The sequence below is a fragment of the Emys orbicularis genome, chromosome 7 (assembly GCF_028017835.1).
Source record: "Emys orbicularis isolate rEmyOrb1 chromosome 7, rEmyOrb1.hap1, whole genome shotgun sequence".
NCBI lineage: Eukaryota > Metazoa > Chordata > Testudines > Emydidae > Emys > Emys orbicularis.
The window spans coordinates 3,581,945-3,598,447 of record NC_088689.1 but is presented as its reverse complement, the minus strand read 5'-3'; the positions used below and the strand labels follow the sequence as shown (position 1 = coordinate 3,598,447).

Genomic DNA, 16,503 nt, shown 5'->3' with positions numbered 1-16,503 from the left:
GGCCAGGGCAGGCAGGAGCGGGCGTGACGCTGCGGTTTGAAGCAGGAGAAGGAAGAGGCTGGTGCGCTGGGCACTTCAGACAGGAGCTAAATACACCAGGGTGAAGCCTGTCCTCAGTCCCGACATCCACTGGGGGCAGGAAGGCGCGTGGCTGGGTCTCCGATGGCTGCCCCTCGGGGATCTCGATACTCGGTCCGCTCCCTCCTCATGAGTGCGGCACATCAGTGCCCGCAGGACGGCTCTGCAACAGGGGAAACCCCCAGCGGAGCTAGCCGTCGTCTGCAGGGCGTGCGGGGGGCGGGGGAGGGCGCAGAAGGGGCTCCTGAGAGAGCCTCCCGGGTGTGTGTGCCGGGTGTGACTGCTGCTGCAGGATGGTGCGAACGCGAGCCGGATTCAACTCACAGCCAGCCCAGAGCCAAATCAGGCGGCAATGCAGAGTAGCCCAGCCCATGTACATGCAGGTGAGGATTGGTTTTGTGGCTATCCTGGGAGCCTGAGGCACGGGCCAGGACCCCGAGGTGCTAGGAGCTGTACAGACACAGAACAGAAGGACAAGCCCTGCCCCAGTAGCTTGCAATCGAAAGGCCGGCTGCAATGGGGTTTACATCTGGGGAGCCCCCTTCCCTGGCCCGTCTGAGGCCCTGAGCAGCTGCAGGGGTGGGGGAGTTGGGAGCACCCCGGTCCCGGGGGGCTCAGAGGCTGTGACGGGGCAGCCCAGGCGACAACTTCGCCTTCTCCCAGCGCTTCCCTTCCCTTCGCAGAGCGACCTGGGTGGGAAGAAGATCCTGCAGCGGAAATGGACGTCGTTCATGAAGGCCCGGCTGGTCTGCTACATCCCCTACTACGAAGTGCTCAAGGCCGTGCACAGCGTGGACGGGGGCAGCTGGCCCAGCACCGTCTTCTACGCCACGTTCACCTTGTCGGCTCAGTGGTGAGTGGGATCCTGCCTGGCCTGCTTTCCCTGCGGGGCCCACAGACTCGTCCCCAGAACAGGGTGATGGATCCACTGGGGGGACGTGGGCTGGAGCAGTTCAGCTGGGTCGCCTGGTCCCCTGCGGGCGACCCCGAGAGCTGAGAGAACGGCTGATCCCAGGCTGCAGGGCGCCTGCCCCTGGTCAGAACAGCTGGTTCTGGCCATTCCCCTAATGGACACGTCACAGCTCCTCCCCCTTTGCATCCCGCCGGCCGTCCCCAAACAGGTCCTCTTCCACCACGGATTCTCTGTGCTTTGTCCACTGCCGGCGTCTGACCCGTTCCCCCGTCACCACCCTGCTTGGCCAGCCAGGCTGCCGGGCCGGGTCCATGTGCTTTCAGCTCCCTGATCTGTGCCGAGCCCGGCCCTGCCTCTGGCTCTCTCGGCGCGCTCTGGGCGGGCAGATCCTCCTCCTAGCACCCCGCGGTCCAGCTGCCTCAGCCCTGGAACCCCCTTCCTGGAGCTCGAGCCTTGGGGCTCTCTGGGCTACGCTCCACCCCAGCAGGGACACGTGAGAGCCGCAGCGCCCAACCACAGGCTGTGCAAACAGCGTTCCCAAACCAGTCCCTCTTTCCTATAGACAGCACAGAATATACGCAGCTCCGGACAACCCACTAAACCACCCGGATGCCATCCCCTGCCTCAGTTTCCCCCCCAGTCTGCAGGATTTGGGTCAGCGTCCTTTCAAGGGTCCTGGACCGCCCTTCCCCTCTCCGTCACTCTGTGTGGGTCTAAAGATTCATATTGACTCTGGGCCTGTGTTTTCCCCTTCCTGGGGAAATTCCACTGCTCCAAATCCTCCTCCTGGCCAACCACCTGGGGAGCTCGGGTTCCCCCAGCTCAGGCAGCCTCTTTAGCATAACCATTGTCCTGTCACAGCGCAGACGGTAAGGTTAACAACTTCCTTCGTTCATTCAGCCGCTTCTTCCAGAGCAGGGGGTGGTGATAGAGTAAGGGGCCCCCCACGGCTGACTCACGCCCCATTGAGGTGTTCACTGATACAGCAATTTCACCCAGTGACCCAGACTTTGTGAGCTGTACGTAGCCAGATCCCCCAAAGCGTGTCACCCCCAACCCCCAAGTGACGGTCTACCTTAGCGCGCGCAGATCTGGCCACGCTCCGCAGCACGGGAACGGTATGTGTAGGGACCGTGAGAAAAGCCAAGAGCATCATGTGGTTTTAAACAAGCTCTTCGTCGCGCCGTTGCATGGGGCGGCTCGGGGCTGTTGATGGCCCTGGTGTCACAGCTGACTTGTTCCTGGGAATGGTGCGAACAAGAGGCAGTGTATAAACGTATAACTAGGAAAACCCAGTGCCCGGAGCTCAGGAGGAAGACACAAAGCCCAGGTTACTGGGACCGCAGAGAGAGGTGGTGGTTTTCCTAATTTGCTGGATTATTTCCCAACCTCGACACTCCTGCTCCACAGGGAGCTTTCTGCTTTCACCGTCCATTCCAAACGCATCGGGTGTTACAAACGTTTGGGCCCCTGTTTGCAATGCTCCATTTGTGTGCAGAGGGCAAACCTGGACAGCAGGGGATCAATGGGGCACAGAATCATAGAATATCAGGGTTGGAAGAGACCTCAGGAGGTCATCTAGTCCAACCCCCTGCTCAAAGCAGGACCAACACCAACTAAATCATCCCAGCCAGGGCTTTGTCAAGCCGGGCCTTAAAAACCTCTAAGGATGGAGATTCCACCACCTCCCTAGGTAACCCATTCCAGTGCTTCGCCACCCTCCTAGGGAAAGTTTTTCCTAATATCCAACCTAGACCTCCCCCACTGCAACTTGAGACCATTACTCCTTGTTCTGTCATCTGCCATCACTGAGATCAGCCTAGTTCCATCCTCTATGGAACCCCCTTTCAGGTAGTTGAAAGCAGCTACCAAATCCCCCCTCACTCTTCTCTTCTGCAGACTAAACAATCCCAGTTCCCTCAACCTCTCCTCGTAAGTCATGTGCCCCAGCCCCCTAATCATTTTCGCTGCCCTCCACTGGACTCTCTCCAATTTGTCCACATCCTTTCTGTAGTGGGGGCCCAAAACTGGACGCAGTACTCTAGGTGTGGCCTCACCAGTGCCGAATAGAGGGGAATAATCACTTCCCTCGATCTGCTGGCAATGCTCCTACTAATATAGCCCAATATGCCGTTAGCCTTCTTGGCAACAAGGGCACACTGCTGACTCATATCCAGCTTCCCGTCCACTGTAATCCCCAGGTCCTTTTCTGCAGAACTGCTGCTTAGCCCATCGATCTCCAGCCTGTAACAGTGCACGGGATTCTTCCTTCCTAAGTGCAGGACTCTGCACTTGTCCTTGTTGAACCTCATCAGGTTTCTTTTGGCCCAATCCTCCAATTTGTCTAGGTCACTCTGGACCCTATCCCTACCAGGGGCGGCTCTAGGCACCAGCAAAGCAAGCAGGTGCTTGGGGCAGCCCATTTGCAGGGGCAGCAGCCGGCAGGGATCCAGCATGGGAGCTGAGAACCAACAGGGGGCCATGGGAGCTGTAGTTCCTTGGTTAGCTCCCTGCCTATAGAGCCAGCCCTGGAGCAGGGAAAGAACTACATTTCCCAGCATTCCCTTGGCCGCTATCAACAGGAAAGGGAGGGGAAGGAAGTATGTAGCTGAAACCTCATGCTGCAGCTTGCTGTGAATGGAGAGCTCATTGCTAGAAGTGGTGGTCCTGTGAATGGGGAACAAGTGTGCCCAAGGAGTAGAAGGCTTTGCCCCAGAGATCCCCTTCAGAAGACATCCCCAGCCTGGATTAGGGATACTGCTGTGACCTCACCTTGCAGCCCCCCAACGAAAGAATTGGGTGGACTAAATGGACAGCGCACCTCTCTATCTGAAGCCTAGCAAGGGAGGTACGTGGATCCCACTAGAATTTAAAATGAAAAGTAAGGGAGGGGAGGCTCTGCTAGAGGACTTGGGCAGCTTTAGATACAGTACCAGGCTCATAGGAGAAGCAGAAATTGACTTTTCCTTTCCAGATTTAGCTAATATTCAGAAAGGGAATCTAGCACCTGCCTTCCAGATTTGAACACCCTCAAAATTCAGGGGTGCTCAAGCTCAATTTGGGCAGCTGTTACTTCATTTCTCCCAAATCAAATATACTGATCCACTGTAACTTGCTGTAGAAAAAGTAGGATAAAATTGAGCAAGAAATGCTTCCCAGTGGTTATTAGGACTAGAATTACTATTTTCAACAGCCATTGCCATTTTTTTGTTTTTGTTTTTTTTTTGTTTTATTTGTTTAAAAGGAAGTCAGTGATATTGCATTGGCAAATTTCCCCATAGAAACAAAGAGTGGAACAAAAAAATAATAAAGGCACCTCAACTTTTCCTCATTTATGGAGGACAGTTTTATAATATGCATCCAGATATCCTCCAATCACACAAGCTGAAAATTGTTCCACTTTACTAGAGTTCTGTAACCATATGGGAACCAAACCTGTCTGTGTTCTGTGCACATCCAAAATTCCTGCTGAATGACCCACCCTGGGAGTGAGTTACCAGTCACCCAGGGCTGGGGTGGAAGGAGGGTGCAGTTGGCGGGGGAGAGCCCAGGGCTGGGGTGGCAGAGGGTGTGGGTGGAGGGGGGAGAGCCCAGGGCTGGGGCAGCAGGGTGTGTGTGGGTGGGGGAGGCACAGATGGGGGGGAAAGGGAGGAGCCCAGAGCTGGGGCAGCAGGGGGGTGCAGGTGTGGGGGGGGAGAGCCCAGGGCTGGGGCAGCAGGGAGGTATGGGTGGGGGGGAGCTCAGGGCTGGGGCGGCAGGGGGGTACGGGTGGGGGGGGAGCTCAGAGCTGGGCAGGAGGAGGTGCGGGTGGGGGGGGGGGCTCAGGGCTGGGGTGGGGGGCAGCCAAACATTTTTTTGCTTGGGGCAGCAAAAAACCTAGAGCCGGCCCTGATCCCTACCCTCCAGCGTATCTACCTCTCCCCCCAGCCTAGTGTCATCAGAGAAGCCCGGAGCCAGAAGGCTTCCCCACAGAACGGTTAATTGTCGCTGCATGCATTATGTTGCAGGTGGCAGGGGAGGGAGTGGAACAGTTCTGGCAGGCTTCCTATCTCCACCTTATCTGGTGGAAACGCAGCCCAGTTAAACAGGAGGAGGTTTAGCAGGAACCAGAGCTATCAAGGAGCCGGGGCGTATTTCACTTGGGCACATCTGGGCCAAGCTCCAATGGCCGTTTTAATGGAAAGGGGCGTTTCCTGTTGGTTATTGACATTGATGTGAATTCTAATGAATCGCTGCCTGGCTAATTAGCCGGGTCTGTCGCTAGAAGCCTGACACTGACGGTGGCTATTTATAGCACAATGGCACAGGGAGAAGGACTGGGCTTGGATGGTTTCTATAGAGAAATTCATTAATGATCACTCAGGGGGCTCGTTAACCCCCCAGGAGTGGGTCAGCCTGGGGAGTGTGCAGGCAGCCGGGAAGAATCCAGGTGTGAGAGGGTTAAATTAAAGGGAAAGCGGCAATGGCACCATAGCCTAGTAGTTAGTGCACTCCCAGGCAGGGGTCCTGATCCACTCTCCAGGGCACCAGCCTTCCTCGCCTGCCGGTAAGGGGGAGGGTGAAGATGAGCGGGGAGGGGAGGGAGCCTCTCGAGGCGGCAGCAGCAAGCAGTGATCCATCCCGCTCCTGATGACCAGGGAACCGGAAACCACCTCCTGAGCTGGGTCTCACCCAGACACCCCCCTCCCCAGGGCCAGCTTCTCGCATTGAGCACACCGAGCGAGGAAGGGGCAGCAGCCCAGGGCAAGTGTCTCCAGGGATCACAGGGCCATCGCGCTACCAAGCACGGAGCTGGGCGTTCACCCTCCCACCTCCCAGCTGTACTGTAAGCTGGGCAGAGGGCGCTGGGCCGGGGCTTAGACCTCCTCTGTGACCTTGGGCAGGTCAGCGACTGGGAGGTGGGAATAGGGCCGGGCCAGCACTGAGGAAGAAGCCCCCTCTCGCTCCACCCCGCAGTGGGGGCTGGATGCCAGGCTGTCTGGGGTTGGGAAGGAATTTCCTCTGGGGTGGGGCACAGGGGCTGTAGGAGCCAGCGGGGCCATGAGAGCCAGCAGGGGTCCCCCAAGCCATGTGCTGAGGGCTGGCCGCTCGCCGGGGGCTGCCCTTCCTCGGCTCTGTGTGACGCCTGGGGTCATGGGGTAGGTTTAACAGAGTGGGGAAACTGAGGCACATGTTGGGGCTGGGGCTCGTTGTGCACTGGGTCAGTGGCAGAGACAGGAATAGAGCCCTGGAGTCCTGACTCCCGGAGTCCTCGAATGGCTGCTTCTCTCCACCTCCCATCCTGCTCATGTGCCAGCATTCCCCTCTGGTGAGGGCATGCCGCTCTCAGCACCTCCAGCAGGCCTGGTCTGGGGCCCCCTCGGGATCTGCCCAGAGAGCCCTGGCTTGGGAAATCGCCAGGCTCCCAAACTTGGGGGCTCTTCCCCGACCTGCGGGGCCTCCGCCTGGCACTCCCCCGCCCCCCGTTGTGCGGCGGGTGACCCTGCTATTGAGTCTCCGTTCCCTACCAGCTCATCTCCGGTGCCTTTGGGGCTGATATGCCCACGCTGCTGCGGGCAGGGGGCTGGCAAACAGCGCGGGGGCGCAGCGACCTCGCTGCCGGAGCGAGGCAGCCGCTGGGAGCAGAACCGGAACCGCAGGGGGGCTGCGGGTCGGGATTGAGGGGCGTTGGCAGAGCTGTGTGCTGCCCGGGTTGGCGAGGTCGCCCATCTGCTCCCTGTGCTGGGCTTGGACAGTGGCTCTGTGTCATTTGTGGACGCACTGTCCATCCCCCCCATCCCTCCTAGGGCCTGCTGCTCCCACGTCCCATCCTGCCACAGCTCTGCCAATGCCAGCTGCTGCTCTGGCGTTTGCCAGCCGGTGCCTGGTGGCGCCGTTTTCCATTCCCTTTCCCTGGAGAGACATGTCTGGGCCTTAGGAGGCTGGGGTTCACTGCCACTGCCTTGCTGTGTGACTCTGGGCAAGCCCCTTCCCCCTCTGGGCCTCGGGTTCCCGTCTGTAAAATGGGCATCATGCGACAGATCCACTTTGCCACCTGCTTTGAGGTCTCCGGCTGCCGGTCCATGGGACGGTCCTGTCATTATTTCAGAGCTCCTTGTCCTCCTCCAGGAAAGCCTGGGTGTTTGGGGCCGTTTCGGTAGGATCCAGCTCTCAGTGAGGGAGAGGGCGGCGTGGTCAGTGGCTGGGGCGTCTGGCGGATGGAGCAGAGGTGCGTGTAGCCCTTGGGGGGGGCCCGCGGGTCGCTGATCCTGTCGCCCTCTCTCCTAGGAGGAGCATGGAGGCATCCGCCGTCTGCCAGTACAACATCTCTGAGCTGCAGAGGGCTTTCGAGGGCCCCTACATGCAATACCAGGACAACACCCGCAAATGGACCCTCTACGACGGGGAGGTGCCGGCCCCGCGGCCGGGCTCTGTAAGTGACCTGGCCACGCCAGCGCCCCCTGCTGGCCTGCAAACATGCCCTCGGGCTTCATCCCCAGGAGGGATGGGCGAGGGGCAGCAGGGATGGGGCTGAGAGCCACGAAGACCTGGATGCTGGTCCCAGCTCTGCTGCTGACTCACGGCCAGGCCCACCGGTTCCAGCATGCATGGCTCCCTCCTCAAAGTGGCTGGTGGCGCTCACACCCCAGCCGCCAGCCACTTCCCGAGTTTTGGAGGGTTGGGGGGGAGGAATCAGCTGAACGTGAGCTAATGCGATCCGGGGATGTATAAACGGGAATCTCGAGGAGGAGTAGAGAGGTTATTTTAGCTCTGTATTTGGCCCTGGTGCGACCGCGGCTGGGGTCCTGTGTCCGGGTCTGGTGCCCGCAGTTGAGGAAGGATGTTGATCAATTGGAAGGGGTCAGAGAATGGTTCAAGGACTGGAAAACCCGCCTGGTAGCGATAGACGTAAGGAGCTCAGGCTACCTAGCTGAACAGAGAGCAGGTGAAGGGGGGGCTGATCACAGTCTGTCAGCACCGAGGGAGGGAACAAATATTGGGTAATGGGCTCCTCAGTCTGGCAGACGACGGTCTAACATCTGAAGCAGGACAACTTCCGACCGGAAATAGAGTAACTAACCGCTGAGGCAATGTACCAAGCGCCTGGTGGATTACCCGTCACTGGCGGGTTGGAAATCCAGACTGGGCGCTTGTCTGAACTCTGCTCTAGGAGGGTTTGGGGGGCAGGTCTCTGGCCTTTGCTATGCAGGGGGTCAGACTAGTTGGTCACAGTGGTCCCTTCTGGCCCTGGCGTCGAGGAAAGCCCTGGAGGCCGAGGCGGGAAGGGATCCCGTGTAACGCAGAGCAGGATGTTTCACCCCGTGCTGAGGCCAGGTGCAGTCAGACCACAGCACGTCAGTCGTCAGGACTGAAAGGAACAGCAGCACCCATGCACCGAGCCCCATGCAATGGGTTAGGTGAGACGTGCCAAGGTGATCCCCACAGATCCTAGCCTGCCAGGCGCTGTTCACCAGCTGCTGTGTCCCGCCCCAGAGGTGGCCGCATTGGGCCAGCGGGCAGGCTGCGTACCCGTCCCTAGCCACCTCTCCTCCCCCGTGCAGTGCATTACCAACCGCTCCCGCGAGGACGGCTACCGCTCCTCCCAGGACCTGCCCAACGGCGTGCTGGATTTCGTCAAGCTGCACCCGCTGATGTTCGAGGAGGTGAAGCCGGCACTGGGGGAGCCCCTGCTGGTGAAGAAGAACGTGCTCTACACGGCCCTGGCGGTGGACAGGGCGCCGGCCCTGGATGGCCAGCAGTACGACGTGCTCTTCATGGGGACGGGTGCGTCGGCGGCGCCCCTCCCCCACGTGAAGGGTTGGGGGGGCAGTGTTGTCTGGGGGCCCTGAGTCGCTCGCCCAGGCTGAGTGGGACGGGGGACCCCAGCGTGGCTGGGGGGCCTGGGTGGAAGCTGCCACCGGAGAGGGGACCCACAGAAGGAGGGGGGGTAGCACAGAGTCCCACACCCCCATCGGGGCAGCAGCCAGGGGCTGCCGTGCCCAGGCCGGGGGGGAACTTAGCTGTGCGGTTGCCCGACCCCAGCCCTGGCCTGTGGGCACAGCGCTCTCCCGCCCGGCGCTGCCCTGACGGTGCCCCTCTGCCTTTGCCCAGGTGACGGCTGGCTGCACAAGGGGGTGGTGATTGGCTCTGCCGTACACATCGTGGAGGAGCTGCAGGTCTTCGGGGCCCCCCAGCCCGTGGAAAGCCTGGTGATCTCCAAAGGCCAGGTGAGACGCCGCTCCGGGCTGCACCCCGACTCCGCCGGGGGGGACAGAGTAGAGCTGGCCCCCGAGGGGGAGGCACTGCGGACACGCCGCCCCTCCAGGGGCCCTCTCGCTTGTAGATGGCAGAACAAAATGGGCGTGTTGAAGCCCTTGGCTGCCATAGCCCGCAGCCAGGCCCATTGAAATCTAGTGGCGCATCGGGGCACCCCCCTGAGGGGGGATTGGGGCCAGGGAGACGGGCGAGGAAGGAGAGGCAGGGACTTCTGCCGGCTGGAGTAGGGGGCCGGGCGTCAGGACGCCTGGGTTCTATTCCAGAGTCTGCCACTGACTCCCGCCCATCCACGGCCCCTCTGTACAGTTGCCCGGGCGGGGGCAGGAGGAACAGCCGTCTTTGCGTCGTTAGCTGGGCTGCCAGGCCCTGGCGCTGCAGGGCGGCAGTGAATGGGGCCTCCGGGGCCTGTCTCCCACCCAGCCACGCTTTAAACTCCTTCCTGGGCAGCTGGCTGAGCAGAGAGGCCTGGCGGTGGGTGGCCGGCACTCCCTGGGGCCTGGCTTGCCCAGAGAGCTGGCAGCACTGCAGGGCGGCTCTGATTAGCCAGCCTGGCCCCCTGCCCACGGCGGAGGCGTGGCCTGGCACTGGCTGACCCCAGCTTGGAATGCCAGAGCTTATCGGAGCCTGGGCGCCCTCGGCTGCCTGCCAGCCTGCCCACCCCAGGGCGGGGACTCAGAGCTGTGCTGTGGGGCAGGGCACCTCCCCACGCCCCAACGTTAACCCCTCTTTGGCAAGGCGCTGGCGCTGGCTGGCCCACGTGGGGCAGGGGGCTCTGCTGAATGACAGGGGCGTCCCTGGGGCCCCTTCCTGCCCTCGGGGGTCTCAACCCCCCTCTCTCCATCCTGCTGCCCTTATCCGAAGCCCTGGGGAGCCCCCCCCCCCCGTGCACCCCCGCTGGCTTTCCAAGCACAGGCCTCAGTAAGCCAGAGGAGGCAGCAACGGCAGAGCCAGGCCCCACCCCCCGCCCAGTGGGGCAGGGCCTGGGGCTGTTCCCCCATGGCCATTGTTACTGGGGCATCTGCATGGGGGAAGGGAAACCCCCCTCTTTGTAGCGCCCCCATCCCAGCCCCTCAGTTGGGGGGTGCAGCCCAGAGCCTAGGAACCAGGCAGCCAGGAACCGTACTGATCCCCTGGGTGCCACCCAGCCCCGGGCCCCCATCGCTTCCCCAACACCACGGGAGTGAGTCGATTGGGGGGTGAGCCCCGTCCCATGGGGGGACTGAGGCAGTGACCTGCCCAAGGACACACATAGGTCAGTGACACAGCTGGGAGGAGAACCCAGGAGTCTGGGCCCTCAGCCTCCTGCTCTAACCACTAGACATGCTGCCTCCCAGAGCTGGGAATAGAACCCAGGAGGCTTGATTCCCAATGTCCTGCTCTGTGCCCAGCGGAGCCGCTGCCTGGCTGGGGCTAGTTTCTGGGGGGCAGATTCTCTTAGGCCTCGGTTCAGGTGTGTGTCTGACGATGCCCTAAGGGAAGGCGCGTTCCCACGTCAGTGTGATCGAGTTTCGCCTCGGCCCGGACCAAGGTTTCAGCCGGCTCGTAATACCAGGGTCTCTGCTCTTCGCCTACAGAGAAGCGTGTACGTGGGGGCTGCCAGCGGAGTCCTGCAGCTCCCCCTCTCCAGCTGCGCCAGGTACGGCTCCTGCTACGACTGCATCCTGGCCCGGGACCCCTACTGCGCCTGGGACGGCGAGGGCTGCAGGGAGGTGGCTGGCGCTGTGGACAGGTACGGAACCGCTGAGCTTCTCCCTCCCAGCGGGGAGGTCCCGGCCCTGGCCCCTGAGCGGCCTGCCGCACCCAGCTCCTGCTGCCCGGGTGAGACACGGCCGTGGGGTTACAGGAGCTGCCGGCCCAGGCTGGGCTGGAGGGATGCTGGACTCAGCCAGCCAGAACGCTGTCTGGGAACTGGAGCGCTGCTGGGTGCGGAGGGGGGCACCGCAGCCTCCCCCAACGCTGCCCAGCAGGACAGCTCGCCCTGTGCAGGGTGAACCCCCCTCCTGGTGTCTCCTGCTGGGGACGTGCGCCGGGACATTGGGACTTCCCTACGCCCCGGCCCACCAAGCTAATCTCCCCCTGCCAGCTCCACCGCCGGAGGGGCTGCAGTGCCAGCTTAGCCCTTCGTTGGCATTGGTGGCCCCTTCCCAGAGCTGGCCTGGTGCTCAGGGAGCCCCGGCTTCTCACCCCGGCTCCCACACTGCCCCCGGGTGCTTCCTTCGCCCAGAATGGCACCGTTAACCGGGCTCTGATCAGAGCTGGGATGCTGGGGACCAGCTGGCTCTCTGTGCATGTGTGTGCGTGTCTGCAGGCAGAGCTGTGTGCATGTGTACCTGTCTGTAGGCGGGGCAGGGTGTGCACGCGTGTGTGTGTCTGCGGGCGGGGCTGTGTGTGTGTGTCTGCGGGTGGGGTTGCGTGTGTGTGTGTGTCTGCAGGCAGGGCTGCGTGTGCGTGTCTCTTAGGGCCGTCGGCCCCCTGCTGACACGGCCCGTCTTGCTCCTCACAGGACCCAGCTGACCCAGGACGTGCAGCACGGCAGGGAGGGCTGCTGGAACGGCTCCGCCCAGGGTGAGGCTCCGCCCCGCCCCTGTGAACTCAGGCCAGGACCATCCAGCCTCCGCCCCTCGGGAAGCGTCTCGCTGGCCCCCTCCCAGCCCCCACCTTCACCCCCAGTTCCCTGGGAGGGAGGAGTCGTCGTCCTGTCCTGCCCTGCCCAGTCACTGCGCTGGGGGGCTCCCTCCCAAAGCATTCTGGGAACTCTCACGGCTCAGCCATTGCTTTACCGGGGCAGTCCCGGGGGGGGGCAGTCCCAAGGCATTCTGGGAGCGCTCTCTGGGCTCAGCCATTGCTTTACCGGGGCAGTCCCGGGGGGGGGGGGCAGTCCCAAAGCATTCTGGGAACTCTCATGGCTCAGCCATTGCTTTACCGGGGCAGTCCCGGGGGGGGGCAGTCCCAAGGCATGCTGGGAGCGCTCTCTGGGCTCAGCACGGGGCGCAGGCCGTGGGGCGCTGGCTGAGCTCCCCCTCTCCCATCTCTCCCCCAGCGCCCCCCGTGCAGAAGAACCGGACGGTGGTGCGGGGCGACGACGTGCTGCTGCCGTGCGAGCAGCGCTCCAACCTGGCGCGGGCCGCCTGGCTGGTGAACGGCACGGCCGGGCTGGCGGCCGGGCGGGGCCACTTCCGGGTGGGGGTGGACGGGCTGCTGGTGACCGACACCCTGCCGGAGCACAGCGGCGACTACGGCTGCTACGGGGAGGAGAACGGCCTGCGCTCCCCGCTGGCCGCCTACGCCCTGACGGTGCTGCCGGAGCCGCCCAAGGAGCAGCCGGCGCCCAGAGCCCCGCCGCCCCCCCACACCGGCCGCCTGGCCTCCCCCGACATGAAGTTCGTCTACATCGCGGTGATCGCGGTGCTGGGCGGGCTCTGCCTGGCGCTGAGCGCCGCGCTGCTCCACGTCTCCTGCCTGCAGCGCCGCAAGGGCAGGTACGTGCTGGGCGCCCCCTCCGTGGAGCTGCAGACGGTCTCGGCCAACTGCCTGGGCAGGGGCCGGGAGGAGGAGGAGCTGAGCCGGGAGGACGGATGCCTGCAGATCATCCCGGGTGAGGCCCCCACGGCGGCGTCCCCGGCCAGGGAGACGCCCCTGGCGCCCCCGCCGCCGCCCCCGCCGCTCCCGGCCGAGTTCACCAACGGCATCGCCGCCCTGCCCAACATGGTGCGCAAGATGAACGGCAACAGCTACATGCTGCTGCAGCAGCAGGAGGAGCCCAGCCCCTCGCCCCTCTACAGCACCTCCTTCGCCGAGGAGCTGAGCAAGCTCCTGGAGAAGCGCAAACACACGCAGCTGGTGGACAAGCTGGACGAGAGCTCCGTGTAGGGGCCCCCAGACGCCGGTCGGATTCAAGCCCCCGCCCCCGTCCCCCCCACCAACCAGTGTTACACAAACCCACGGGAAACTACCTCCGGAACCGGGCCTCGGGGCGCCGGGATCCCTCCTGCTGGGACCGTTTGGGCCCGGAGCCTGTTGTAAAGAGACACTGATTGAAATGGGAAATCTATTTATGTATAAAAGATGACAAGCCGGAAAGAGGAGCCAGAAATACGGCTGTGTCAGGGTGGGGCGGGAGGAGACGCCTGCCCGGACGCTGGCCTCGGACCACGGCATTGGAGCGCTCCGGCGAGGCCTCTCCCCAGCCCTGGGAGCGGCAGCCGGGCCGCGGAGAGGCGGGAGCTGGCCCCTGTGTGCCGAGAAGAGGTAGGTGACAAAGGCGGCAGTGGTGAAAGCTCTCACGTGGCGTCCCCAGCGCCAGGTCGGGGCCGAACGCTTTGGCCGTGGCTTGCCAGGGGCTTGCCCAGCGCTGGGGCTTTGGCACTTCCTCGGCTGCCGGTGGGGGGTTGGTTCTGGTAGAGCAGTGTCCAGCAGCCCCAGCTGAGATCGGGGCCCCATCGTGCTGGGGCTGGGCGGAGACAGTCCCTACCCGCTAGAGTGCCCGGTCTAAGCAGACGAGACAGACCAATAGGGGGAGAGCGGGAGCACCATCCCCACCGTTCAGAGGGGGGCTGAGTGATTCACCCAGGGAGTTGAACTCCGAGCTTCTGGGGCCCAGCTTAGTGCTTGAACCACTAGGCCAGCCTGTCTGACGACAGCTGGGCCCTGCTGCGTGGTTTTGTTTGCTGAAGAACCTTGGAGCTTGAGTGTGTGTGTACAAGGATGCGGGGTGCACAAGGACGGGAGGTGTGTGTGTGTGTGTGTGCACAGAGGATGGGAGGTGGGGTGTATGTGCACAAGGACAGGGGAGGTGTAGGGGTGCAGAGCCCTGTGACACACGTGGAGGTGTGGGGGGAGGGGTGTCTATGGATACCTGGCTGGCAGGGCGGTCCAGTGGTTTGACCAGCAGGCACGGGGTGGCTGCATTGCTCACACAGGGTGACCCAGCCCCTCTCCCATGAGGGGGGGCTCCCTCCTCCCCCGCCCATCATGTGGGTGGCACTTTAGGGACAGTTCTCAGGGTCTGAACAAATTACAGTGGGATTATTCTCTGTCTCCCTCCACCTGTCCCGCCAGGGGCCGTCGTTCCCTGGCTCCCGGTGCCCAGGGGGGAGGAAGTCCCCCCCATGCCCCCAGCGTGGGGCAGGGATCCCCATCCCAGCGTGGTGAGGGATCGGCCTGCAGAGCCCTGGCGTCTGTCCTGGCAGAGAAGCGCTTTGTGACGCCCATCCTGGCCCTTGGGGTGATTTGGGGGGTGGATTTCCCATGGCGGGAGGGGGTTCCCCATCTGGCGGCTCTTTGAGCTGCTCCGAGGTGGGGTGCTGGGCTCAGCCTGGGGGTGACAGGCGAGGGGCAGCGATGCGCTGCAAGGCGTGCGATTCTTGCACGGCTCTTTCCTCCCTCCACGTGTGTCACGGGGCCCTGCAATTCATCACGCGCGTGCAGATGGGGTGAGGCAGAACCTCCGCCCCCCCAGCTCTGTGCCGCCTCGCCCTAGCCTGGCTCAGCCCTGAGCTGGTGACCAGCGGCCGCTTCCGGCCTGGGCTGAGTCTGTTTGATGGCCCTGGGCAGAGCACGTGGCCCCAGCCAGCCCCAGGAGGGATCCCTATTGCGAGTTCACTCCTCCGAGAGCGTTGGAGATGCCAGCAGATGGGGCGATGGGAGAGTTGAGTTGGCACCGGCCTGCGAGGACCTTGCCCAGTTCCTGAGGCGTGTGTGGCTCACTCCTCTAGACCTGGCGGCTCGGCTCCTAGGGGTCCCGCTCTGCTTCTTAGCTGGGTTCAACACCTGTCTCGGCCCTCGCAGGCTCCCGCCCTGCTCCCCTGAAGCCCGTCAGACCCCAGATGGGCCCACCCTTCCCCTGGCTTGGCGAGAGAGACCTGCCCTGGACCCATGAGAACTGCTGCTCTCTGGGGTCAACGGACCATGCAAACGCAGAAAGGTATCCAGGGGCACAAACAGCCCAACTGGCCCCTGAGTGCCCCCCGGACGAGAGATGCCCGGGAGGATCTGTGCCCTGTCACTGAGGCCTGGAAGCTGCTGGCTGGCTTAAGAGCATCTTTGTGTTCGGTCAGCGGAGGTGCCAAGCTACTGGGATCGTCCCAGACATCGGGCGCCCGTGCTTCGCGGGGAGCCAGGCTGCAAAGGAACAGGCCAGCAAGGCGGGTTGCAGGATGCGATAGGGCTGGGGTGTTAGCCAGAGAAATGCCTCTCACACCTGTGCTGGAGAATCGTGCTCTGAGTAACCACCTGGCCCAGCTTTGCCCCTGACGCCGGGCTGTGCGCTGCCGAGGTATCCTGGCTTCTGGTAGGGTTTAGTCAGTATGTGAATTTCGGCAGGGCCTGGGAAACCCCAGGTGAGGATCAGGGCTTGGCCAAGTTGGGTCATCTATTTAGCCCAGTGTCCCATCTTCTGACGGTGGCCAATGCCAGGTATTTCAGAGGGAATGAACAGAACTGGGCAATTTATCGAGTTATCCATCTGCTGCTGTCCACTCCCAGCTTCTGGCAGTCAGAGATTTAGGGATATCCAGAGCATGGGGTTGCATTCCTGCTCATCCTGGGTAATAGCCGTTGATGGACCTGTCCTCCAGGAACTTATCTAGTTCTTTTTTTGAACCTTGTTATAGTCTTGGCCTTCACAGCATCCTGTGGCAATGAATTCCCCAGGTTGACTGTGCGTTGTGTGAAAAAATACTTCCTTTTGTTTGTTTTAAACCTGCTGCCTAGTAATGTCTTTGGGTGAGCCTTGGTTCTTGTGTTATGAGAAGGAGTAAATAACACTTCCTGATTTACTTTCTCCACACCAGTCATAATTTTACAGACCTCTGTCATATCCCTCAGTCGTCTCTTTTCCAAGCTGAACAGTCCCAGACTTTTTAATCTCTCCTCAGACGGAAGCTGTTCTATTCCCCTAATTATTTTTGTTGCCCTCTCTGTACCTTTCCCCATTCTCAGATACCATTTTTGAGATGGGGCGACCAGGTCTGCATGCAGTATCCGAGATGAGCACATTGAGGTCCGTGCATGCAAAGATCTTTCCCCCGCACAGCAGAACCACTTTAAAGCAGTTAAACAATTGGATCTGGGTGTAGGAACCAATTTGGGGTCTGGGATGGGGGAACCTTCATGCACTGAAGTGTCTCAAACACATTGATGCCTGTGTGTATTCCCAGAGCCCAGCCTCCAGCACCCACTGCCTGCTTACAGGGAGTTCACAGGGGCATGCTGGGTATGAGCATATGCAAAGTAGTCACCCCAAGCCCCTCCACCCC

At 62.0% G+C, this 16,503-nt stretch overlaps 1 protein-coding gene across 1 annotated transcript in view; it reads left to right on the top strand.

The window, feature by feature from the left end:
* SEMA4G (semaphorin 4G) overlaps nt 1–13,117 on the top strand; it is a 49,210-nt gene extending 36,093 nt beyond the window's left edge. The window contains exons 8-14 of the mRNA XM_065408422.1: nt 762–931; nt 7,259–7,403; nt 8,533–8,755; nt 9,083–9,198; nt 10,822–10,976; nt 11,751–11,812; nt 12,288–13,117. Of these exons, the coding sequence (XP_065264494.1) occupies nt 762–931; nt 7,259–7,403; nt 8,533–8,755; nt 9,083–9,198; nt 10,822–10,976; nt 11,751–11,812; nt 12,288–13,117 (1,701 nt within the window). The remainder of the gene's footprint in view (nt 1–761; nt 932–7,258; nt 7,404–8,532; nt 8,756–9,082; nt 9,199–10,821; nt 10,977–11,750; nt 11,813–12,287) is intronic.
* The last annotated feature ends 3,386 nt before the right edge of the window (nt 13,118–16,503 follow it).